At 39.0% G+C, this 27991-nt stretch overlaps 1 protein-coding gene across 1 annotated transcript in view; it reads left to right on the forward strand.

The window, feature by feature from the left end:
- The window catches only part of ankrd27 (ankyrin repeat domain 27 (VPS9 domain)), a 494306-nt gene that overhangs the window by 210574 nt on the left and 255741 nt on the right, over positions 1–27991 (forward strand). Inside the window, exons 12-13 of the mRNA XM_051932226.1 lie at positions 15845–15960; positions 20839–20931. Coding sequence (XP_051788186.1) covers positions 15845–15960; positions 20839–20931 — 209 coding nt within the window. The remainder of the gene's footprint in view (positions 1–15844; positions 15961–20838; positions 20932–27991) is intronic.

Below are 27991 nucleotides of genomic sequence, written 5' to 3' on the forward strand. Positions count from 1 at the left end.
AAATAATATTGCATTAGTGCGATGATGTTTTCACATATATTGTCTCTCTCTTTCATCTTGTGGTTTGTAATCCGTGACCCCATGTTTTTTTTCAGCGATATATGCAATCAGACAGACAGACAGGCAGAGAATTCACTAGATACTGTATATAAATAAACAGGGAAGGCACTGTATAATAGATATATATAAAAAAAACAGCTAAGGGGATAGATATATAGATAGGAAGGAAAGGCACTATATGATAGGCAGGCAGGGAAGCTGCTATATAATAATACAATTACTGTTATTACTATATAGATAGACAGAGAGTTCAGGCAGGCAGGCAGGCAGAGCGGTGAAGGTTAAAAAGAAAAAAAAAATAACATTTTCTCCCCAGCAGGGAATCGAACTTGGGTCTCTGAGGCACGGAAAGTCTGCTGCGCTCTAATTCTGCAAATCTTACCGCTACGCCACGGAAGCTGTTGTATCACTCTTGAACCTTTTGTGAAAGTGTTTATTTGATCTTTGGACTTCAAGCTTCACACATTTTATAGTTTATTCCTACATTTTGTAACATTTATTACTAAAATATGAAAATGTTTGTGTTTTAACAATGTGTTTACACAGATTACTGTAGAAATGGAACACACATGAAATGCGTGTGTTCCAAATAGCGATCTATTATTTCCACTCTAAAACTTCACTTCACTCCCAGATAATCAATCAAGACATGAGCTGGGAGAAGTTCATGCACGTTCTAAGTCGGTGGGGTATGGAATAGCCGGCTGCTTGCAGATTGTGTTTATCAGCACATTTAGATGACAAAATACGCTAGCGGAGAGGTGCGAATAGTTTTAAGGTGGGCCGGATCTACGACTTTTTTCGTAGACTCTGGTAATACTAGTGTTAAATGATGAGAGTAGTGGGGGAAAGTGCACACCCCTGCATTGCACAAGTACTAATGGTTAATGGGTCAGACCTGTATGCCCAACCACACATACTGTTTCTTCAATGGCAGGTTAAACTGGGTGAGTTTCTTATCTAGGAGCTCTGGGATGATTGTATTGAAAGCAGAGTTAAAGTCCACAACCAAGATCCTCACATACTCCCCTGGCTTATCAAGGTGTTGGTAAATAAAGTTCAAACCTAAATTCACTGCATCATCCTCAGACTGGTTTCTTCTGTATGCAAAGTGAAATGGGTCCAAAAAGTCTTTTGTACTATTCTTGAGATAATTTAGAATAAGGCATTCAAAGGTCTTCATTACTACAGAGGTTTAAGGACTGGAATGATTATAGAGGTGTTGGGGCATGTAGGAACAGTGCACAAATCCAGAGATTGGTTGAAAATGTCAGCAAATACTGTAGACAACTACTCTGCACAGTATCTGAGATTAGAAGGGGAGTAAGGTCCAGACCAGCAGTTTTTTTTAAATGTTTTGGTCTTTGAATAAGCTGCAGATGTCTTTTGCAGTGATGACAGGAGGGATAAGCTGAAGAGAAGAGGAGTGTAGAGTACTAACAGTGAGACCATCAGTTAGATTTATATTGCATTGTCTTTCAAAGCGACCATAACACTGATTTAGCTAATTAGCCAGACTCAGATCAGCAGAATTGTTTAACACTAGAATCCCTGAAGCCTACGAAAAACTTGTAAGACTTGTAGACATGGAACACACATGAAATGCATATATTCCAAATAGCGATATACTGTATTATTTACCCTGTACAACTCCAGGCATGTCACACGCAGATAAGGAGCCTTGGCTTGAGCTAGGAGAAATTTTTGCCCAAGTTGAGCTCCGTCAAGGGTGGGATGGGATAGCAAGCTGCTTTCTGCTTGTGCTGATCGACACATTTACTAAACAAAAGACGCTGATGGAGAGGTGCAAAGGAATTTAAGGTGGGCCGGGATTACAAGTTTTTTCGTAGGCTTCAGGGATTCTTGTGTTAAAGTTTGTTTATTGCAGTTAGTGACCTGTTTAAGGCCTTTCCAGAGTAACGTGCTGTCATTTGTAAACAATTTTTCCAGCAGCTTATCTATGTATTTTATTTTTTTCACCATTGATCCTTTTCTCCAACATATGTTTGGCTTTCCTGAATGGACAGATCTGAAAGCACACTCATTGTCTTGAGTAATCATTTGAACTCTGGTGTGAACCAAGGCTTTATCATTGCTAAACTGCAAAATTGTTTTTGTTGGAATGTAAACATCTTCACAAAAAACGTATATGTAAAGTTACAGTATCACTGTATTTGTGTATGTTGGAGGTGGTAGTTTTAACTTATATATAAATTTTTATATAACTATATATATAAAATATATATATATTTTTATATATAATATATATAACTTTTATATAAATCGTGGAGACAGCGAGTGACATCATCCAATCTGCTGTTGCTAAGTTACAAACGCAGCACCCTGAGGCGCTTGTGCTAATCGCTGGAGATTGTAACCATGTTGCACTGGACAAAACATTGCCTGCCTTCTCCCAGTATGTGGACTGTAACACCCAGGGAAATATGACTACAGTGATCCCTCGCTATATCGCGCTTCGCCTTTCGCGGCTTCACTCCATCGCGGATTTTATATGTAAGCATATTTAAATATATATCGCGGATTTTTCGCTGCTTCGCGGGTTTCTGCGGACAATAGGTCTTTTAATTTCTGGTACATGCTTCCTCAGTTGGTTTGCCCAGTTGATTTCATACAAGGGACGCTATTGGCAGATGGCTGAAAAGCTATCCAGCTTACTTTCTCTCTCTCTCTCTCTCTCTCTTGCGCTGACGTAGGGGGGTGTGAGCAGGGGGGCTGTGTGCAGCTGCTTCCTGAAGGACAGGCTGCACGGAGCTTCGCATACTTAAAAGCTCAAAGGGCACGTATTGATTTTTTTTATCTGTCTCTCGCTATCTCTCTCTCTCTCTCTCTCTCTCTCTCTCTCTCTCTCTCTCTCTCTCTCTTCCTGCTCCTGACAGAGGGGGTGTGAGCTGCCGCCTTCAACAGCTTTGTACCGGCGGTGCTTCGCATACTTAAAAGCCGTATTGATTTTTTTTTTGACTGCTTGCTTTGCACTCCTTTGAAAAGGAAGATATGTTTGCATTCTTTTAATTGTGAGACAGAACTGTCATCTCTGTCTTGTCATGGGGCACAGTTTTAAACTTTTGAAAAAGAGACAAATGTTTGTTTGCAGTGTTTGAATAACGTTCCTGTCTCTCTACAACCTCCTGTGTTTCTGCACAAATCTGTGACCCAAGCATGACATTCTAAAAATAACCATATAAACATATGGTTTCTACTTCGCGGATTTTCCTACTTCGCGGGTGGCTCTGGAACGCAACCCCCGCGATGGAGGAGGGATTACTGTATTGACTTACTGTATGCAAACTTTAAAGACGCATACAGCACAACCCCGCTGCCTGCGCTTGGGAAAGCAGATCATAACCTGGTTCTGCTTCAGCCTCACTACAAACCAAGAGTGAGGGTCCTACCTACAACCACACGCTCATTCAGGAAGTGGTCCCCTGAGGCAGAGAAGGCTCTGAGAGAATGCTTTGGAACTACAGACTGGGATATCCTGCAGGGATCACATAGTGAGAACATTGAGGAGGTTGTTGACTGCACTACTGACTACGTCAACTTCTGTATGGACATTGTAGTTCCAGTAAGAACTGTATGCTGCTTTGCTAACAACAAGCCATGGATTACAAGTGATATCAAGGGCCTTTTGAACCAGAAGAAAAGGGCTTTTAAAGGCGGTGATCAGCATGAGCTCAGGCGCGTGCAGAAGGAACTTAGAGTCCAGGTCAGGGCGGCGAAGGAGCAGTACAGGAGAAAGCTGGAGCAGAAGTTGCAGAATAACAGCATGAAGGAAGTGTGGGATGGGATGAAGATCATCACTGGCTGCAGCTCGAAGCGGGTTGCCACCATCGAGAGAGACGTGAAGAGTGCAAACCAAATGAACAACTTCTTTAACAGGTTTGACCACCCTAACCCACTCTCACTCCCACCTCGGAGTACTGCACACTTCACCCATCCTTCTGCTGATACCAGCATAGGAGAGACATCCCCACCCACAATTACAACAGCGCAGGTGAGCAGAGAGCTGAGGAGACTTCGTGCCAGCAAAGCAGTGGGTCCAGATGGAGTATTGCCACGACTGCTGAAGGTCTGTGCATCGGAGCTGGGGGGTCCTCTACAGCTCATCTTCAACCTGAGCTTGGAACAGGGGAGAGTCCCGAGGCTTTTGAAAACATCTTGCATCACCCCAGTCCCAAAGGTATCACATCCTAGTGAGCTGAATGACTTCCGGCCTGTTGCTCTGACGTCACATGTGATGAAGACCATGGAGAAGCTGCTGGTTCACCACCTGAGGCCACAGGTTCAACACGCCCTCGACCCTCTGCAGTTTGCATATCAGGAGAAGGTGGGAGAGGAGGATGCCATCATCTATATGCTACACTGATCCCTCTTCCAGTTGGACAGAGACAGTGATGCTGTAAGAATTATGTTTCTGGACTTCTCTAGCACCTTCAACACAATCCAACCTCTGCTCCTTAGGGACAAGCTGACAGAGATGGGAGTAGATTCATACCTGATGGCATGGATCATGGATTATCTTAAAGACAGACCTCAGTATGTACGTCTCGGGAACTGCACGTCTGACATTGTGGTCAGCAACACAGGAGCGCAACAGGGGACTGTACTTTCTCCGGTCCTGTTCAGCCTATATACATCGGACTTCCAATACAACTCGGAGTCCTGCCACGTGCAAAATTTCACTGATGACACTGCTATCGTGGGCTGCATTAGGAGTGGGCAGGAGGAGGAGTATAGGGACCTAATCAAGGATTTTGTTAAATGGTGCGACTCAAACCACCTACACCTGAACACCAGCAAAACCAAGGAGCTGGTGGTGGATTTTAGGAGGCCCAGACCCCTCATGGACCCCGTGATCATCAGAGGTGACTGTGTGCAGATGGTGCAGATTTATAAATACCTGGGAGTGCAGCTGGATGATAAATTAGACTGGACTGCCAATACTGATGCTCTGTGTAAGAAAGGACAGAGCTGGTTATACTTCCTTAGAAGGCTGGCGTCCTTCAACATCTGCAATAAGATGCTGCAGATGTTCTATCAGACAGTTGTGGCGAACACCCTCTTCTACGCAGTGATGTGCTGGGAAGGCAGCATAAAAAAGACGGACGCCTCACGCCTGGACAAACTGGTGAGGAAGGCAGGCTCTATTGTTGGCATGGAGCTGGACAGCTTGACATCTGTGGCGGAGCGACATGCGCTCAGTAGGCACCTATCAATTATGGAGAATCCACTAAACAGGATCATCTCCAGACAGAACAGCAGCTTCAGCGACAGACTGCTGTTACTGTCCTGCTCCACTGACAGACTGAAAAGATCGTTCCTCCCCCAAACTATGCGACTCTTCAGTTCCACCCGGGGTGGGATAAACGTTAACATTCGTCAAAGTTATTGTCTGTTTTTACCTGCATTGTTATTACTCTTTAATTTAATATTGTTTTGTTTTTTTTTGTATCAGTATGCTGCTGCTGGAGTATGTGAAGTTCCCCTTGGGATTAATAAAGTATCTATCTATCTATCTATCTATCTATCTATCTATCTATCTATCTATCTATCTATCTATCTATCTATCTATCTATCTATCTATCTATCTATCTATCTATCTATCTATCTATCTATCTATCTATCTATCTATCTAGTTTCGAAGGTGCTACAGTCTGTACAGGCAAAGCAGTCGTGATGCTCCTCTATTGCATTGCTGGTCCACTTTTTAAATGTTATTTTGACAGGATTTGCAGTTTTCAGCTTTTGATTGTATGCAGGAATAATTGACTCATAGAATGATTAGAATTATCAAGGTGGGCATGTGAGAAGGCTCGATAAGCATCCTTAATAGCTGCATAGTAATGATCTAGAATGTTTTTATCTTTGGCTAGGACTTTTTTTACCCTTTACAATGAATAGGCTAATTATACCACCAGAAAATGTCACTCACCATAACCTCTCTGTTAAATACTGCTGTACGTTTTTGGATTCCTTCAACTCAAATAGGGACAAAATCCACCAGCAATTTGCTTCCTCTATTTCTGCAGAAAATTACGTACCTTCCACTATCACTCATATTCCCTTACCAACATCCTTATTCTCAGAGTTCAATTTACCAGCTGAAAACGATATCTCTGAGCTTATAGCAAAATCTAATTTTTCCACATGTCAATTGGATCCAATATCTATAAGCTTTGTAAAGTCCTGTCTGTCACATATTTCCACCATAATAACTACTATAGTTAATTCTTCCCTTACTACAGGCACTGTCTCCCTCTCACTAAAAATGGCCTCAATTACTCCAATTCTAAAAATACCTGGCTTTGAACCTAATATCCTTAACAATTATCGGCCTATTTCAAATGTTCCATTCATATCTAAAGTTCTCGAAAAGATCGTTGCTTCCCAACTTCAGTCCCATCTTTCAAAAAAATAACCCTTTTTGAACAGTTTCAATCTGGTTTTCGTTCTAAACACAGCACAGAAACTGCCCTCGTCAAAAATCACAAATGATCTTCTCCGGGCAGCTGACATTGGACTTTTATGAATTCTTGTACTTCTTGACCTCAGTTCTGCATTTGACACCATATCTCTTCAGATACTTTTGAAACAACTAGCTAGTTTTGGAGTCTATGTCCTTGTCCTCCAGGGTTTTCTCAATACCTCACTGATAGGAGGCAATTTTTTCAAGATACAATTTCTGACCAGGGCTGTCTCTGTGCTGTGAGAAGTTCGGAAACCAGACTGAAATTTTTCAAACAGATTAAATTTTATGAGGTGATCCTGAAGCTGAACTAAAACAACCTTTTCCAAAACCTTAGACAAAAATGGAAGGTTGGAGATCGGACATTAGTTTGCTATCACTTCAGGATCCAAAGAGGATTTTTTTAAATAAGGTCTAATTTTCGCGGTTTTCAAGGCCAGTGGGACTAAGCCGCTCTGCAGAGAGTGATTAATGATGCCAGCAATAAGAGGGCTTATATCTGATACATTCACTTTTACCAGAGGAGTAGGAAAAGGGTCCAATGAACACGGTGAAGGTCGTATCCTCTGTATGATGTCCTCAACTTCTTTAACTGTGGTACAGAGGAACTGGGAAAGGCAGCCCATTGGCTTTAAAAGTAATGTTTCTTGGAATGCCTTCTTCCATCTCCAAAACATTTCTAGAGTTCATCCTGTTCCTACGCAACACAGTACTGGAATATTGGTTAATGCCCTGGTCATTTCACTTATAGATTACTATAATGCTATTCTATCTGGCATCCCACAAAAACTCATCCATCTCTTACAACTTATTCAAAATTCTGTTGCTAGGATAATAATCTGTTCCAAATCCACTGAACATATTACACCTGTTCTCTCCCAGCTTCATTTGCTCCCTGTTCACTACCGAATACAATACAAAATACTGCTCTTAACATTTAAAGCTCTACACAGCCTTGCTTTTTTCTATCTTAATGATCTCCTACAGACTTACACTTCCTCTAGCTCCCTCAGATCCTCATCTGTAGCACTACTTTCTGTACCACACATCAAACTCTGTTAAATCGAAGTTACTCAACTCTGGTGTTCTCTTCCATCTCATATCCGTCAACTAGACTCAATAACACATTTGAAAACTGCCCTCAAAATGTATCTCTTCAACTGGCATACCAATTATGAATTTAACACTGTTACTGCCTTTTATCTTTGATGTTTGCTACTACCTCTGTACTTTATTGCTATTTGTTTTTATATCTTATTACTGTTGTTTAATTTCATTGTATGGTGACCTTGAGTGTTAAGAAAGGCACCTATTAAATAAAATTTATTATTATTATTTTATTTGCTGTTGATATTTCAGAAGAACCCAGTTAAAACTGACATGGTTAAAATCACCCAAGTTGTCTTTTTCAATCTCATTGATTATATCAGCAAGTCACCACTGCACTTCATGAGCATTACCTCGAGGACAAATGTTAACACTGGCCAGAATCACTGAGGAGAACTCACATGGTAAATTAAATGGCTTACAGTTTACAATAAGCAATTCTAGGTCGGGAGAGCCTGATTTACAAAGAACTGTTGCATCATTACACCAACCTTGATTAATGTAGAAACACACTCCTCCACCCTTTCTTTTGTTGCAGAGTTTGGTAGCACGGTCTCGGTATGGCATGAAATCAGGAAAGTCCAATGCAGAGTCAGGAATACTTATCTGGAATACTTATTCAGCCACATTTCATTGAAGCACAGAGCAGATAATAAACAAAAGTCAGTTTTAGTATGTATTAACAGCTGCAGTTCGTCCACTTTGTTTGCCATTGAGCATACATTAGATAGATATATTCCAGGTAGTGGTTGCTATAGTTCTCATTTCCTGAATTGAATTAGCTCATTTGCCTTTGATCCTCCACCATCGGGCTACCTGTTTAGCTACATAAGCACTTGTTAACAACGTTATAAGATCCAACGATTTAGTTGTAATATTTAGAGTCACTTCAGGTGGCATACTGAGAGCAATATTCAGAATATCTTCCCATATATGTGTTATATGACTTTGCATGGGGACAATGAATTTATTCTGGGATAAGGTTACCAGGTGCCACTTCTGGAGCCAGGTCCTGGTATTGCTGAGTACCTAGCAATCAGGAAACCTATATAATCTTGATGGGCTAATCCCATAATGGTGATGTGGAGCATTCTTGTGTGCCTACCACCTGTAAGACAAAGGGTGAGGGTCAGCTGCAGTGTTAGTTTAGTGGTGGGCATAGGCAGGAAAGTCTAAGACCATGGACTAGACCATACATTACATCTCTGGTAGAGAAGACACCTAAGTTGGTGCTGGAGTTGGAAACATACCATTTAGATATAGAACCTCCACAAATAGCACTTGTTCTGAAACCAAACATCTTGAACAAGAGTGGTCTTTTTGTGTAGTTTTCTCCAGTTAACAAAAGGGTTACTTCAATACAAGTACAAGCTTCAGAGAGATAAACTTTGACTGTTGTTTGTGTACATGCACCCAACCGTTATGTGGAGTATTTCAGTCTTCTTAGAAAAGGTTCACGAGGTTTATGAATGATGCCACCTGCTAACTTGGTAGTCTTACAGGGTTACTTTAGTGCTTGCCTTGGGAATGACATAGATATAGTACCTGGAGAGGCATGATTGAGATAAACAGTCTGCCTGATCTGAACCCTGAGTTGTTTTGTTTTGTTTTGTTTTGTTTTGTTTTGTTTTACTTCATTTCTATGCTAGTCATGGCTTTCTTCAGAAACTCTTAAATTAAGCATGCATTTAATTTTCAGTCCCACCTTTTCCTTCTTCGCCTCTGGGAGACTACACCCCTGGCTGGGTGATTTTGTCATGGTTGATCAGCAGTGGTTGGCACAGCTTAGAATCCACCTGCGACGAAGGCAGTGGTGTCTCAAAGCTTGCACCGGCTGAGAGTCTCCATGATGTTCAACAACATCTGAGAAGAGCGCCTCTCCAGGAACCTACAAAGAGTTGCTGCCCACTGGGGTTTGCTATGACTTGAGGAGATTGACATGGTAAATACACTCGCCCTGGTTAGGTTGGGATATCAGATAGTCCACCAATCCTTTGCACAGTATGGAAGGCCCTTGCCAATTGGCAAAGACCTGGGAATGGGAGGTGGGTGTCAACACCAAAACACCATCTCCCGTGTGAAATAGTGGGACCATGATTGAATTTCTGGGCCTGTACATGTTGCATCATCTCCATGTGTTCTATAACCAGGGGCTGCAACTTAGCAAAGTAGTCTTGCAAGCCCCTAATGTATTCCAGAATGTTGCTTTAGAAAGGAGTGGTCTCCTCTTCCTCATCCCAGCCCTCTGTTTTTGAGTTCTAGTCAGCCGCAGGGGTGTCTCTTGTAGAGTAACTTGAATGTGGAGAAACCCGCGGATGCCAGTGGTACAATTGCGGAAGGTGAACAAAAAATGAAGGAGGCCCAGGGACCTCATATATAAATGGTGCATAAGCACAAAAAATGTTGCATATGCTCCTTTCCATGCTCATTTCGAGATGTATAAAAATTAAACTGAATATCAAGCCTATAGAATCTTGCTGTAATCCTCTCCATGTTTTTTCCAAGCCTAAACAAGCTCCTAGGAGGTGGATGTGGGCCAGCTCACAGATCGCGTGGCTGTTTGGTTGCGACACTAGGAGTTTTCTTCGCTTTTCCACTTGGTGTTCCACCACCCAAAACAATAAATCCTTGTCAAAACGCTGCCCTGATGACATGGAGTAAGCGGTCGGTTACTCATTGACGGACACTATGGCATTCCTTGCGAACCTTTAGCGATTCATCATTTTGCTGCTCTCAGCTCTCCAATGCTGTCACTTGAAAGACAAGGGGCAGTAGCGATACTGAAGCTGCAAGTTAGCAAGTGGATCTGATGCAGTCCTCAATCATGTTTCCAGCTCCTTGGGCAGTGGTGCCACCAATGTGGCTGTGTAATGGGAACCCACCTCCAGGATAGCGATTTCATCATACTGGGTCACGGCATCCTTCTGTTTTGCTTGGCAGAGAATTTGCTTTGTATATTGGGGTACTGCCTGGGGCCAGTCTCAGAAACTGGTCACAACTGGTCCTTGTCCCCTTTTATCTCCGGCTAGTCCCTGGCATAAGGAGATTGCGACAAACCCACCACCCTCAACCTGCATAGCTGCCCCTGAGAGTGCATCCAGCACGTCACAGTGGGATATTCCCCAGAGACACGGTGAATACAGGTATGCCTCGCTTTTTTATTGTCATAATATTGTGATGGCAGGCATTAAAAGTCATGTTACTGGTGAAATTTTTAATCCTTGCAGAGAGTGTCCATTCAATCTAACTGCATCTTAAAATAAAAATGCGAGAGGGTTAAACACGGCTGTATACCAGGACCTGTCATCACCCTGGGTCCACCTGCATTCCATGGCTTTGTCCAGCCTTGGACAGTTGGTCACCAGATGCCCTGGTTCTCCCCAGTTGTAGCACCAGATGAGAAAGGTTGACCAGCCTCTACTTCATGGCTTAGATTTGCTGTCAAGTTTCAGTCTTGGAGGTGGCGCAACTCTGGAGCATTTTCTCTTCTCCAGCCTTGCCACCTATATGGCAGGTTGATGCCTTTCTGTGGTCTCCATCTGCCCCTCCATGTCTGCCCAGAGTTTTGGGAAGTGTGTAGAGAAGAAAATCACAAGCCACCATCTTAACCAGGCACTACACCATGTTTTCTGTTGGACGGTGGCAGCAGTCCAGTTTTCTTTAAATATCGAAGACTTTTACCTGGGTGGGGTCATTTTGGGTGGAACCCTAAGTTGTAGCAGCAATGAGTCTAGCAGTCTATTGTAAGCAGTATAGCATTATCTTCCAGTTTAGAGTTTATTGATCCTTTTCAGTGTGCTCTTCTATATCATAGTATACACTCTGCACCAATGAGCTAAGGAAACGTGCCAGGACCTCGATCCAGTTATGTTGAGGAGCAAGGAAATACATCTCCACAACATCATCTTTTGCACACATCGGGATCAGTGCCTGCACTGGGCTTTAGACTCATCCTTGTCATTGTGCTTCAGCTGCCTCTCACCAGGCTTCCACTTTGGCAAGCTCGATCTGTTGAGCTGCCACGCGCAGTTGTAGTTGAGTCACTTGCTCATCACTCTGATGCAGTACTTCGGTGAGGTCAGCTGGGTTACTCATCTTGCAGACTACACCACGTGTGCCTGAATAGACATACCAAAATGATCCACCAGTAAGTATTGGGGAACCAACTGGTTAGCTGCATTTATTTAATAAAAAAAAAGTTAATTGTTCTCTGCAGTACAATGGAAAAATAAAAAAAGCCTAAAGAAAAGGCTCTTATTCTAGAGCAATTTTCCCAGGGTATCATAGAGGAGCTCTGTCTGTGAAGAGAATTTGGTCACAAATGATACTTCACGTTCCGGGGCTGTGCTGTGTTATGGAGCCCCAACCTAAAGGGGAAGGGCCTGCTGTGGGTGCAATGGGTGGGGTTAGGTCCCCTAATTGGATTTCTTTTCAGAGCTGTGGATGAAAGAGAAGAAACAGTTAGTGACAACACCTGCTCTCATTTGTGAGTGGTATTTGAGCCAATGGGTGGGGTTAGGTCCCCTAATTGGATTTCTTTTCAGAGCTGTGGATGAAAGAGAAGAAACAGTTAGTGACAACACCTGCTCTCATTTGTGAGTGGTATTTGAGCCAGGAAGATAATCCCCTGGTACACATATGTGACTATATGCTGTTTATCAACTATATAATAAAACACTAAGGTCTGTGTGTCCAGTTTCTAGGAGCAATCTGTTAGGTCAGTTTGTCTTTGGTGATGTGACAGAGGATGTGAAAGTGTGATATGCATGTGGAAGAGAAAAGGTGTATGAACCATGCAGAGACAGTCACAAGTGTAAAAACATACAGGAGGCATGACGGGTGACTCGCAAATTATGAAAGAGTATGAGATGCATGCTTTACAGGAAAAAAAAATATAATATATATATATATATTGCATAGTTTACTGTCAAATAAAGCAAAGAGTACGCGACACGTGTTTTGCCCTCATTTTGGGCTCATCAGGCGTACACACTCTACCACTCCCCTCTCAGGGAGTCGAAACACGTGTCGCGTACTCTTTGCTTTATTTGACAGTAAACTATGCAACATTCCATGATCTGCTTCTCGCAACTGAAAGAGGACACCGTGGCGGATGTTTGCCGAATGGAAGACCAACCACAAGCGTTACCTGGTAGGTAACCACCCACACAATTCAGGTCGTCAAGACTCAGACTACGAATGTAATGAATATATATAATATAAAATAATATAAAATATATAGTTGCTTATGAGGTTCAGAGTTGCATCAATAAAACTCATAGATACTCATAATTAACATGTTGAATGAAGAAGATATGGGCAGGGGTAAATACATGAGTGACTTTGATTTGATCCTAATTATTATAGTCAGAAATGAGTGGGTCAGAGCATTTCAAAAGCAGTAAGACTTGTAGAATCTTCACAGCCAGCTGTGGTGACTACCGACCGTCAGTAGTCCCAACTACCACAAACCTTGAACAAGATATTTGGTGGCTTAGACTTATCAGTGCAAGAGGTCAATAAATGCTGTCCCATCTGGTGCAGTCCAGGAAATGGAACACTATGGCACAAATCACAGATGATTTTAATGATGATTTTGGGAGTAATTTGCCACAATGCACAGTGCATCAAACCCTGCTGTGTATGGACTACGTAGCTGCAAGCCTTGTGCGCCCATGCTAACCCCTGTCCTCCATTCAAAGCGTATATAAGAATTGGAGCTGGACCTTGAATCAACAGAAGAAAGTTTCATGGTCTGATGAATCCTATTTTTTCACACATAATATGGTTGGCCTGGTACACAAGTGGTGTTTTCTGGGGTAAGAGAAGGGACCACAATGCACTGTTGGAAGAAGACAAGCAATGTTAAAGGAGTGTGATGCATTGGGCAGTGTTCTGCTGGGAAGCTTTAGGTTGAGCCATTAATGTGAGTATTAATTTAACACATTCCACTCCCCTAACCATCACTGCAGACTGGGTACACACCTTCATGACACGGGTAATTCCTGAAGGAAGTGGCATTTTTCAGCAGGTTATGCCCTGCCACACTACTAAAATTGCTAAAGAATGGTTTGAGGACCATGATAAAGAATTCAAGGCATTGCCCTGCCCTCTAAATTTCCCAGATCTCATTCAATTGAGTTTCTTTGGTGTGTGTTGGAAGAACAAGTCTGATCCATAGCATCTCCACCTCACTACTTACAAGAGTTCAATGATCTGTTGTTAATGTCCTTGTGCCAGATACCACAGGACACCTTCAGAAGTCTTGTAGAACCCTTGCCTTGTAGGGTTAGGCCTGTTTTTGGCAACACATGAAGGATCAACGGGATATTTTGGCATTACACAAAAGAGCAACAGCATATTAGACAGGTGGTCATAGTATTTTGGCTTACTAGTGTGTATATAATATGTAGTGTAGGTTTATGTATATCAAATGTATGGTAATACATGTAAAGAACAAAACTTTAGCAGATTATAATTGCACTAGCTGTGCTACCCATCTAAGATGGATTGAGATCTAAGTAATAAAGATATAACTCGGCGAATCCAGCATTAGTGTTTGCAGTGCACCATCCATTAGAATGTATTTTGTGATGAATGTAGCAATAAAATACATTGCATTTTTCATTGCAGCAGTAATTCTCCTTTTAAAGTGGATTTTCTTGCTCTTTATTTTTGTTCACAGTGAACAAAAGATTTAAAGCTTAATTTAATTAACAATTAAATTAACAATTAAGCTTAATTTAATTAATCTCAATTAATTTAACAACATAACTATTTATTATACTACTACAAGTTAATTACACATTTTGTTATATTACAGAGTAAAGAGAGAAGTTTGCTTGCTGAAGTGCAGGACTTTATCCTTGTGATTTGGAATACTTTGGCTGGGCAACAGTCACAATTTTCTCAGTAAACCAGTTGAGGGAAGACAAATTTGATTTCTAAACATTTTAACTGAACTACCAAAATTTTGAAGTTTACCATCATGTGGTTCTTTAGGACTTGTGAATCACTAGACAATTTCTAAACCATATTGTTGTTAGGGCAAGCCTTTATTAGTTGGCTAATTTGGCTTGTTTTCTCGACAACAGCCCTCTTAAACTGTTTTTAAATGAAATTCTCTTAAGTTCAGTGATAAAAGATATTGTTTGTGAACCCTCTGGAATTTTGCGGTTTCTTGTGTGAATGGCTTTTAACATGTGATCTGATGTTCATACAAGTCAAAGTACTATAAAGAAAACATTAGGGCAAAAAAATAGTTCACACAAAATTGTACATTCTCTTGTCCCTGTTAAAAATGTTTCAATTTGGGGAAGGATGTAAAAGGTATTGAAACTTCACAGAAACAAGATAATTGGAAGGATAAGTGATACCCAGTTAATGAGATTTAGATGTGGGTTTTAAAACTACAGTTCTGGATGAAATTCCACATAGTCCAATCCAAAGGGATTTTGAAGAACCTCAAAGACCTATTGAACTCCTTAAACTGGAAAAAGATAGCAAAAAACATTTTTTAACATTAACATCAGTTCACAGTCAGTAGGACAATACATAAATGGAAGCAATTTAATAACCTTGCTATTCTTTTTTTTATTTTTATATGTTTATTTTTGGACCTTATTATAAACAATACAGAAATTCTGTAGAAACATTTTTTAAGTCTACCACACAGAAATAGGAAGAGGTCCACAGCTTTGGCACCTAGCTAACTAACTATTTGAAAAAAAACTATCAAATCAACATACTGTATATACCTTGTGTTGTGCCTCTGTGATATATGTAGTTTACACAATCAATTTACATATGAATGGTGCTAGGTGGCTGTCTTTCCTTGGCCTCACATCTGTCTTTTTTTAAAGAGATTTTTCTTCTCTCTAACGAGAAGGATATAATGAAAGTTCTGGCTATTCTCTTTGGGTGGAGTAATGATTTTAAACTGTTAAATGTATTATCAGAATAGACTAATAGCTAAAATTACAAAGGGAAAACACAAAAATAAAAATATCAGTAAAACATTTTTACAACTTGCAGTTGCACATTATGATTAGATAGTCTATGAGGCTCCTCATTAGATGTTTGATTTTTGTGAAACTAAATAATCACAAACTGTACTGTGACAGAAAAAATACATGAAATTTCCCATGTGAAATGAAAATCTTTTCTGAAGTTCTTTTTTATTTATTTTTAAAGGTCAGTCTTCATTAGTTGACTTGTTGGTTTCAAAAGGGGCAGACATAAATGCCACCGACTATCATGCTTTGACTCCTCTCCATTTGTCCTGCCAGAAAGGTTATCAAAGTGTAACAGTAAGTAAAGGTTCAGTCTCTCTTTGTATTTAAACAATAGACAGTTTCCAGTCTTTTAAAATAAATTATTACTGTAGCATTTCTTTTACTTTTGTGTTAATTGAATAGCAAGCAGTTTTTTGTTAATAGAATGGAAGAATGTTTAATTTGGATAGTACCCCTAAATTGTTTTATTTTTATACAATTATATATGTAGCAACTTCTAAATAATATATGTATAGGTTTGTATTTGTTGGTTTGTATTCATCTTTTGCAGATATACAAAAATAAAATCCTGACATTATCATGTATGGAAGAGAGACTATACCTATTTGTAAAGTCTGATTCTAGTCTCTTTAAACTGATATGTACAGTGCCCTTCATAATGTCTGGGACAAAGATAAAATTTTCCTTGATTTACTCCACTGTTTAAAATTACAAATCAAACAATTCAGATGTGGTTGCATTGTTGTAGACTTTAAGTGCATGCTGCTGACTTTAAAGGTATTGTGGAGAAATCTTCAGGAAAAACAAGCAGAGTCTTCAGAAAGGCAGTAAAAATTTAAGACTTTATTGCATAGCATAGAAAACAATTGCAGAGCAAATAAAGCCTGTCTCAGTTCATGAAATGAGCCCAGTGGTTCAGGTACGGTTCGTTTTTATGTCAGTTCTTATCACAAAAACATCCCCATTTCGTACATAATTCTTGTCATTCACTTTACATGTTATCTTTCATAATAATAACCTTGTGCTGTACCTGTTTTCATAACAATTACTTCACCTTGTAAACTTTATTCCCCTAATAATAATCAATTTTTCATAACAATCATCAAGACTCGAAGGTCATATTTGCTGACTGCCCCGAAGATGACAATCATCTGATCATATTTTTCATTCCTCACAATCCCAATCTTGAGCTAATTAAAATTGGAGGCCTTTAAATTGATCAGCCCTCATCATTTAGTTGGAACCAGGATGACCTACATATGAAAACACTGAACTGTTTATTGCACCTGCATCCAGTAAAACTACTAAAATCATATGCAGCTGTGCTGGTCAGCGTAGCACTCAGCTTTACTGATAAGAGCTAAGCTGCTATAGTCAGAACTAAGCAAGAGGCCGTGAGTTAACAACTATGGTGTTAAAGCCTTTAGTAATGAATCCATAAATTTTCATGTTGTTTTCCCTTGATTAATTACAATACTGATTTATTGATTCCTGAGTAAGCATTGACATAAGTATTTAAATTCTATCTAGAATGTATGCATACATGCCTAAGTTATAGCCTGTAAGCAAAGGCAGCTACATCATCAGCCAGTGACACACAGCCACGTACAGTCTGGCTTGCCAATACAGGAGCTATCCTTGATAATTAATTCTTAATACTAACACAGTACAGCTTGCTTTTAATCTGATCATCTGAAATGTTCATAAGCCTTAATATATAAATTTAAATGCTAAAATATTTATATGTTTAAAGTGTTTATGCGCTAGTGTGTGAGTTTACTTAGTCCTTTTAAGTTTGGAGGCATTGAATATTTTTCCAAAACAACTTGTTTTGGCTCTGGTGAGGCCTAGCAGAGTCACCATGTCCAAAACAAAACCTGTTTCCTCAGTTCCCTTAAAAACAAAGCGTCCTTGGTTCTTAAAAAATAAGTCAAACGAAAAGCAAGCAAACAGGCCATACTAAAAACAAAAGCAATGGCTTGTAATAAATAGTGCCTCACTAAGCCACTTAAAAAGATGTTTGTGAGCTTGTCCCCAATTGGATTTAAATCAGGTGACTGTTTTGGCCATTCACAAATTTTCCACCTTTTAGCTTTGAAAATCTCCTCTGTTGGTTTAGCAGTATGTTTGCAACCACTATCTTGTTATGAAGCACTGTCCAGTGAGTTTGGAGGCATTTACTGGAACTTGAGCAGGTAAGATGTTTCTATCCACCTCAGAATTCATTCTGAAACTGTCGTCAGCAGTTACATCATCAATGAAGAGAAGTGTACCAGCGCCTGTGGCAGCCATATATGCCCAAGTCAAGTTTAATATAAGAGGTGGCATGCTTTGGATCTTGGGCATTTCTTTTCATCTTCACAGTTTGCTCTTGCCATGACTCTCATACGGGTTAATCTTTGTCTTGTCTGTCCACAAGACCTTTTTTCAGAATTTTGCAGGCTCTTTTAAAGTACTTATTTGCAAACTGTAATCTGGCCATCATGGTTTTGTGGCTACATGTTGGCTTGCATTTTGTACAGTGAGCTCTGTATTTCTGTTTATAAAGTCTTCTGTGAATAGTAGCCGCTGACACATCTACCTCCTGAAGATTATTTCTGATTTGTCAGAGAGACGTTTGGGGCTTTTCCTTTACCATAATGAGCATTCTTCTCTCATCAGCAGTGGAGATCTTCCTTGATTTATCAGTCTTTTTGAGATTACTGAGCTCACCAGTGCATTCTTTCTTCATGATATTCCAGTTTATTTATGTAATCCTAAGATTTTACCAATGTCTCCAAATGGTTTCATTGACTTTAACTGGCACATCTGCTGCTTCTTCTTCTTCTTCTAGCTGCTCCCATTAGGGGTTGCCACAGTGGGTCATCTTTTTCCATATCTTCCTGTCTTCTGCATCTTGCTGTGTCACACCCATCACCTGCATGTCCTCTGTCACCACATCCATAAATCTTCTTTTAGGCCTTCCTCTTTTCCTTTTGCCTGGCAGCTCTACGTTTTAACATCCTTTTCCCAATATTCTCAGCATCTCTCCTCTGCACATGTCCAAACCAACGCAATCTCGCCTCTCTGAGTTTGTCTCCCATCAGTCCAATCTGAGCAGACCCTCTAATGTACTCATTTCTAATCCTGTCCATCCTCATCACACCCAATGCAAATTTTGGCATCTTTAACTCTGCCACTTCCAGCTCTGTCTCCTGCTTTCTGGTCAGTGCCACCGTCCCCAACCCATATAACAAAGCTGGTCTCACTACCATCCTGTAGATCTTCCCTTTCACTCTTGCTGATACCCATCTGTCACAAATTACTCCTGACACTCTTCTCCACCCATTCCACCCTGCCCGATTCCAAGTATTTAAACTTGCCCACCTTCACCAGCTCTAATCCCTGCATCCTCACCGCATTCCACTGACCTCCCTGTCATTCACACACATGTATTCTGTCTTGTTCCTACTGACCTTCACTCCTCTCCTCTGTAGAGCATATCTCCAGGGTCTCCTCAACCTGCTTCCTACTCTTGCTACAGATCACAATGCCATCAGCAAACATCCTAGTCCAAGGGGACTCCTGTCTAATCTCATCTGTCAACCTGTACATTGTCATTGCAAATAAGAAAGGACTTGGAGCCTATCCCTGATGTAATCCCACCTCCACTTTGAATGCATCCTTCACTCCTACAGCAGACATCACCACTGTCACACTTCCCTCATACATATCCTGTACAACTCTTATATACTTCTCTGCCACTCCCGACTTCCTCATACAATACCACAACTCCTCTCGAGGCACCCTGTCATATGCTTTCTCCAGTTCCATAAAGACACAATCCAACTCCTTATGGCCTTTTCTATACTTCTCCATCAACACCCTCAGAGCAAACATAGCATCTGTGGTTCTCTTTCTTGGCATAAAACCATACTGCTGTTTACTACTCTTTCCCATAACATGCTGTGGCTCATCAATTTTATTCCCCTGTAGTTACTATAGCTCTGCACATCCCCCTTATTGTTAAAAATCAGTACCAGTACACTTCTTTTCCACTCCTCGGGCATCCTCTCACTTTCCAAGATTCCATTAAACAATTTGGTTAAAAACTCCACTGCCATCTCTCCTAAACACTGCCATGCTTTCACAGGTATGTCATCTGGACCAACTGCCTTTCCATTCTTCCTCTTCATAGCTATCCTTACTTCCTCCTTGTTAATCCATTGCACTTCCTGATTCACTATCTCCTAATCATCCAGCCTTCTCTTTCTCTCTCTCTCATTCTGTTCATTCAGCAGCTTCTCGAAGTACTCTTTCCATCTTCTCAACACACCCTCCTCGCTTGTGAGTATGTTTCCATCTTTATCTTTTATGACCCTAACCTACTGCACATCTTTCCCAGCTCGGTCCCTCTGTCTAGCCAGTCGGTACAGGTCCTTTTCTCCCCCCTTAGTTTACACAGCTCTTGTCCTCAAATTGAACAGTGGTATCTACAGACTCCAAAGGTAGTCTGTAGGTAGTAACAAGCCTTGGTATCTTATACTTACACTAATAAAGCAATTAAGCTCAGTAGAGTAGTTATTAACACCTGTGACACCAATTTTCTGAAACATTAAGGTGCCCTGAAGTGGGGAGACCATGTAGAAAAAGTGTTGTAATTTCTACATGGTTTGACCAAAATGTATGCAAATACCCTTAAATGAATGTCTGACAATGTAGACTTTAATCACGACTGAACTGTTTGTAATTTTAAACTGTGGAGCAGAGGGGTAAAGCATGGAAAAATGTCTTTATACAAAACATTTTGTAGAGCACTGTAAATGTACACCGATTTTAACCAGTAATTTCCACACATTATTCAATATAATTCTGTTTACTTATTATTGATTGATTAATAAATTTAGTGAAAAATTAATGCACCATACCACGGTTGTGATGTTTATTTTTGCTTTACCATGGTTGTACAGCTGCTAGATTTTCATTTCAAAGGCACCTTGTTTTTTTTTTTTTTTTTGTATGGAGATCTTTAGATGGCACAAATTAGGAAAGTACCTATTCTAAATACTAAGACACATTGCTAATATTAGTTTTTTTTTTATACATTGAAAGCCAGTTGTTTCAAGAATACAGTATAACTTTGATATTTCTATTAAGTTAATATGACATTAATACTTTCCTTCTATTTTATAGTTGCTGCTGTTACATTATAATGCAGACACTAACATGCAAGATAACAATGGCAATACTCCTTTGCATCTTGCATGCACATATGGACATGAAGATGTAAGTACAGTTTTGCAAAATTTTTAAGTAATTTTTAAAGTAGTTTGACAGACATTAAACTTATTTATATAATGACATGTATTGATATATAATTAATACATACTACCTAATCACTTTACATAATGACGAAAATATGATGAAATGTTGAAACTGAATTAAGATAAAAATAAGAAATTAGAGAAGCAAATCATTGGCAATATAGTGGTAATAAGGACGAGTTTGCATAGTATGAAAGATCTGTGTAAATGTAGGGTGTTCAGAGTATTTAGATCAGTGCATATACTTTTATAAGTTTTAGCTATTTCAGCATCTGATTCACATAATTAGTAATGTTTGCTTTAGTCCTGATACTGCAAGCTCTTAAAAGTAAAGAGGCATTTTTGCCCAATTTAATAAAGATGAATTCATGTTTAAGTTATACATATAAAATAATACATATATGGTTTTTAATGATACAATTTGTTTGCTTTAATTAACATTGTTCAACTCCTTCAATATTTTCTCATAACTGATGGCTCGCAGTCCTGGAGTCAACATAGTTGGTCTTCTATAGACTTTTTATACTGCTGCTATGTCTATTTTGCAATATGGAAACCAAAACTGCACATAGTATTGCAAGTACATTAAATATCTTAATCATAACCTCTTTGACATGTACTCCACACATCAAGCTAAATAACTTAACATTCTATTAGCCTTCTTAATCTGTCCTGTACATTGGATGTAGAAGATGAAGAGTGCATTTTGAATCCTAGGTTCTTTTCATAAGATGTGCTTTCAAGTTTCACATTTTTTTAAATTTTCTTTATGTATTTAGTATATACCGTACATATTATCTATATTACTAAACCACAGTTGTATAATTATATGCACGGACGCCGGACGCACTGAGGCGCATGCGCTCAGCGCCCCAGAGTCAGTAGGTGGCGCCCAAACAACACAACCTGTAAACTAAACTTGCTGTAATCCACTGTGCCAGCAGTCAGTGTGGCATATTTGAATCACATAACGTTAATTCAGTATTAAAAGTAAGTTGAATTATGATTCCTAACAGTAAACGACTTCTACCTAACGACACAGCCACACAAAAACAAAAATGAGACTGCATGGATTAGAACAATAAACGAAGGTTCCTACAACGCGCTTCAGAGGCACCAGAAGCAAAGAAGTCACGGCTCCAAAAAGAAAGAGCTCAACTAACGGAAATACAAAAACGAGCCCGTATGGATAAACACAATGAACGAAAGCACCCACAACGCGCTTCTGAAACAGCAGAGGCAAAGGAGTCATGGCTCCAAAAAGAAAGAGCTCAACGATTAGAAATACAAAAACGAGCCTGTATGGATACGACCTGTAAATTAAACCTGAGGTAAAGCGTGCACGCCAGATTGTACAGCCGCCCGAACCCGACCGCCCACACCACCGCTTATACCACATTCATTTAGTAATGTAGCCCTCCATGCCCGGATCCGCCGCCATGGTCACTTCAGCACGCGAATCCGCCGCCGTCAGCAAACGACTTCTGGCTAACGACACAGCCATAGAAAAACAAAATCAAGACCGCATGGATATAAACAATGAACGCAGGCACCTACAATGCACTTCTGAAACATGTCACGGCTCCAAAAAGAAACCGCTTTAGTACAAATATATTTATTTAATTAAATGAAAACTCTCCCAGGACGCACCCACCCTCCATGACTTTACTTACCTCCAAATATCGGAGGGAACAGAAAGTGATTGCTATTCTTGGATATGCGATTCTTTCCAGAATCGCGGGTTTACTGGTATACTGTAAATGTAACATTTTACTTCCTATTTACAATACTTAACATTTACTTATTGTTGGAATTTTGTCATGGTTCATCCATAATGATTTGGCTGATAGTAGATAATTTAGAATTCCACTTAGCTCTTTATCATCTGCAAAATTAACCAGCTTGTTTTTATATTCTTCTCAAGATCATTTTTGTGCATGAAAAAAAAGAATTGTCCCCAAGCACTGAGGACTGAGTAGCACTACTTTCAACATCACCTAATTCAGAAATATGTTCTTGTATCATATCATTTGCTGCTTGTGTTTAGGCCAATTTTATTGCCAATAATTTCTTGTCATTTTATCCTTGATGCATGTTATGCTTACTTCAATGCAGCTGCTTGGATAAGCCTGCTTATTTTATTAATATAGTGGGATGGCATTTGCTAGCTTCCAGTCTGTAGGAATTTACCCAGTGTGAATTGATTTTTGAAAAACTGCCCCCTGCTCACTTTGCTCGCCAACCCCCGGGTTTGGTTATTCGGATGTACAATTTAAAGATATTCTTATTTTCATTTCATTCATTTTTTATTTCTTGATATTTGCCAGTAATAAAGCTGTAGTGAATGAGTTATCTCCCCCCCCCCCCCCCCCCCCCCCCCCCAGGGCTGCTAGTGCCTTGCTGCATGATCTGCATGTCATGCTGTGCGTCGATCATTTAAAAGCCTGTACAGCAGCTGTCCTTAAAGCAAGCTGCTGCTTGTTCAGTGCTGTGTGATCTGCATGTCGTGCTGTGCGTCATTCATTTAAAAGCCTGTACAGGAGCTGCTGCTGCTTGTGACATGCTGTGTGATCTGCATGTCGCGCTGCACAACGATCATTTAAAAACCTGTACAGCAGCTGTCCTTTTGGCTCACTGCCTTGCCTCGCCTGACATGAAAGTGTCTTCCAAGAAGATCACATCTTGTCACCCTCGTCTCCTTCCCAAGATTTTTTTTGTAATAGATATATAAGTACTTAGAATTTACATATGTACTCCCAGCACCTGTGGATAAATGTTATCTGGTTCCATTTTTTTCGCATTGTTTGTTTTAAGTCTTCTTTTTAATTCAAGTACAATTTCTATTTTTAAAATGTCCAAAACATTGAGTTGCTCCTTAGTAGTCCGTGAATCTGCTGAAATGTTATCTGTTCACTTCAAAATGTATACTTGCTAAACTTATAAATTTAATATTAAAAGTAATTTATTACTCAGAACCATCTCCCCAAAAATCTGCTCCTTGCTTTTTATCAATGTACAATCAAGAGTGTGCTCACGTACGGACTGTGTGTGGTACGGCAGCTGCACTTCCTCAGAAAAGAAAGAGCTCCACAGGGTCGTCAGGACAGCAGAGAGAACAATTGGTTGTACCCTCCCCACTCTGGAACAAATCTACACCTCCCGATGCTGCAAAAAAGCAATAGACATTTCACAGGATTCATCACATCCCAGTCATTGCCTTTTCCAGCTTTTGCCATCGGGCAAGAGATACAGAGCAATGAAAACCAGGACAAACCGCCTTAAAAACAGCTTTTATCCAAAAGCAATCATGGCCCTGAACTCAGAATAAAACTGCTCCGTATCATTCTCCCAATGTGCAATATAGACCTAAAGTCAACAAGTGCAATTTGTATATTTTGTAAAGTACTTTTATTACTATTCGGTTTGTTATTATTTTCTCTCTTCTTGTCTTTTTAACTCTTATTCCTCACACTGAGTCGACTGCACCTTCAATTTCGTTGTTCCTTTGTAAAAGTGACAGTGACAATAAAGATCTATCTATCTATCTATCTATCTATCTATCTATCTATCTATCTATCTATCTATCTATCTATCTATCTATCTATCTATCTATCTATCTATCTATCTATCTATCTATCTATCTATCTATCTATCTATCTATCTATCTATCTATCTATCTATCTATCTATCTGTATTAGAAATAGAATAGTTGTAGGTTGTCTAAATGGATTTGACAGATTGACAGCTGGCAAAGTATTTTGAATGTATTGTTTAAGTGTGAAATGTATTTATAAATGGTCTATCGATAAAATCAAAGCTGTCCAAATTAACTTTTCCAGCAAGTTCAATTCTTATGGAAGACCACCTTTTTTTAAAATCTCTCATTTGTGACAAACACGCAGAGGTAAGAAGGTCCAGGAAAAGGTTTTTCATTCTGCTTTATTTTAATGTAGAATTCATAATAAACAGCACAAACTTACAAAACAGTGGTATAGTATTTATTGAGCGATGTAAATTCCCAATCAAGCATTAAATTTTCATTGTTGTTATTCTTTTATTATTAACCTACAGTTAAAATGTGCAATATTTTTACTGGCTGACTCCTTAGATAAAGACACATAGTATGTTAGTGGCTTAATTAAGAAGTTTTAGACCTTATTGGAAAATCATATTCACTTAGTATGATACTGTGTATATTAGGGGTCCTCAATCACAGTCCTGGAGGGCCGCAGTGGCTGCAGGTTTTTGTTCTAACTCAGTTGCTTAATTGGAAAGCAATTCTTGCCAATAATTTAATTTCATGGCTTGTTAGTGCTTTAACTCTGCCATGTCAGGTAATTCTCATATCCTAAATTTTCTTCCCCTTTCTAAGGATATCACCCAAAAGATTTGAAGGCTAAAATGGATGAGTGATTCTCAGTCCTTCACTTTTTTCTCTTTACTTTCCTTCCAAGTATTTAATTAAACCCAATAGTGTATGATAAATACACACAGGTGTAAATGGTAACAAGCTAAATGGAGAAATGCTGGACTATTTTGTCATTTGCATGTTATTGCTAATTAGGAGCAATTAAAAACCAAGACTACAGCTGTTTAAGACTAAAATAAGCAATAAGGGTTCAAAATCTTAACGAGCGAGACAACTAAACTGAAGCAGAATTGTTACTTGAGCAGTAAGTGCTTATTATTAAGCAATTGGGTTGGAGCAAAAACCTGTAGCCACTGCAGCCCTCCAGAACCATGATTGTGGACCCCTGGTGTATATGATATTGTGGCACTACTTAAAAATAAAAATAACCAACTGCAACGTTTGTCAATTGTTTCTAAGTGGTTCAGAATGGTTCAAATACAGTTACTTGAAAGGCATTCTAGCCGAAGACTCGTTGTACATTAAAAACTCCACAATTCATGTGTCTTCATTTAAAGGCTTTAGTAAAATTCAAATCAAACAGTTCCACACAAAGTAAAGAAAACAATTCATAATACACAAAAAAGGGAAACTTCTTTTCTGAGGTGTTTTGCATGAGGCTTACTTACCTAAGTTATATGTTATCTCATTCACCGCATATATGTACATAAGGTCAGAAAACTTTATACCCTTAATGCTTGTCTGGCTAACAGCTGATGTTTCTCTCTAAGTGTCTAACTTCTGCCCAAGAACTATATTATTGTCACACAGAGGTAACATTAACAATATTCCATTACATTTAACTTATAAGGCGTGGAATAGAACCTTCCATTATCTATGTTAAAGCTATATTATTTTCAAGTTCAAACTAAACAAAAGCTAAGGTAAATTTACCATTAACTTAAATGATTTGGCTGTTACACCTCTTATTCTTTAATAGTAAAGGTTAGAGGTTTCACTGCACTCTCTACAGTTCTAATAAGGGTAGGTAGAGGAGACCGTGTCAGCATACAGAAAACTAGTGGGGGGAAAAAAAGTAAAAGTACTAAACACTATTGTATTCACAGTGTGAATACTTCCACTCTGCATCTAGTCTGACATGTCAACATATATATGCATTTATCCTATTTCTATAATCCTTTTGTTTATCAATAAATTGTATTATTCCGTTTCTTAAATTGAGCGTGCTTCAGTTACTGTAAAGGACAGAAACCCACTCCTACAACAGAGAAAAAGGTAAGGTAACTTAAGTAGGAGCCTTGTTTAATTATTGGATTAATTACTGGTATTGCTGAAGGCAAAACTGAGAATTAATTAACCAACTTAAAAATTTCTTTTTCATATCCAACATTTTTATCGCCTCCTCCTGGGTGGGCATCTTAATCGTCAAATTCCTGCAATATACAGTGCTAAACTTAGCAACACAATTACGAGAGTAGTAGGGTAACACATTAAAAGTAATGCACATTATGTAGTTGGATTACTTTTTAAAGTAACAAATAGCCTAATTCATACTGTATCTTATTGAATTAAAAATATTTGCATTATTATTCAATTATCACTGGGTGTAAGGCAAGAAGCACACATACTGGTTCCTGTGGAGGGCTCAATCGCTCAGCCAGGCAGAAAAGAGTTTTCAGTATGCAATCCAGTAACAGAAACCTATAAATAAAGTTTGAGTAAACATATTTATAAAACACAAAAAAAAAATATCACAGGGGTTATGTTTATTTTCGGATTCGCAGTGGCCGATGATGATGTTTAATGACTTTTTTTGCACAGTTTGATGATGTAAGAGTGTTTTGACAAAGGAGTATTCCAGACGATTACTTGCACATTTAAATGCATTATTAAGAAACCAGGTTTCTACCTTTAATCTTGTTATCTACCTTAACATGATTATGTGTATGTAATTGCAACCTCTATATAATCAATTACTAGTAATAATGAAGACTTTTATTTTGTGCAAGCCATTTATAGATGATAGAATACATAGGAATTTATAAAATACCAATGACATACTTACGAACTATAGTGATAATTTTAAACTTCTAGTTAAAAAATCTTGTAGAAGCAAGTCTCACTTGTGAACTAATAAAGAACAGTGCAGGATTAATAGAGATGGAAACAGTTCTAATTTCTTAAGGGATATTGGAAATGTAATTCGTTTAAATTATAGCATACATAAGATAGTAAATATAAAATTCATAGATGTTATTATTTTTATATGTTTGTTACTACATGTAGTTTGTAGTGGGGGTTGGGAATTTTTTTTTATTTCATGTATTCATTAAGAAAGGAGTTAACACATTTTTTGACAGAATGGGACCTAATGGTGACCATCACTGGGCAAAAGCAAACAATATAAAAAAAAAATATTGTTAAACAAATAACTCCAGATCTAAGTTACAGTACTCTTGATCAATGAATGAGGGGGGCACAGAGCAGACTACTATAAAATGACACATTTCTTAAAAATGTAATCCTGCTTAAAATATTAATTTCCATCATTCACAGGTACAAAATACCAAAAATTTGAAAAGATCCTAATGAAAATGTTTGGGCATCCTATGTAGTCAGTACTTAGTATCAACCCCTTTAGCAAGTATTGCAT

This window comes from Erpetoichthys calabaricus, chromosome 9, assembly GCF_900747795.2.
Source record: "Erpetoichthys calabaricus chromosome 9, fErpCal1.3, whole genome shotgun sequence".
NCBI classification, from domain to species: Eukaryota; Metazoa; Chordata; class Cladistia; order Polypteriformes; family Polypteridae; genus Erpetoichthys; species Erpetoichthys calabaricus.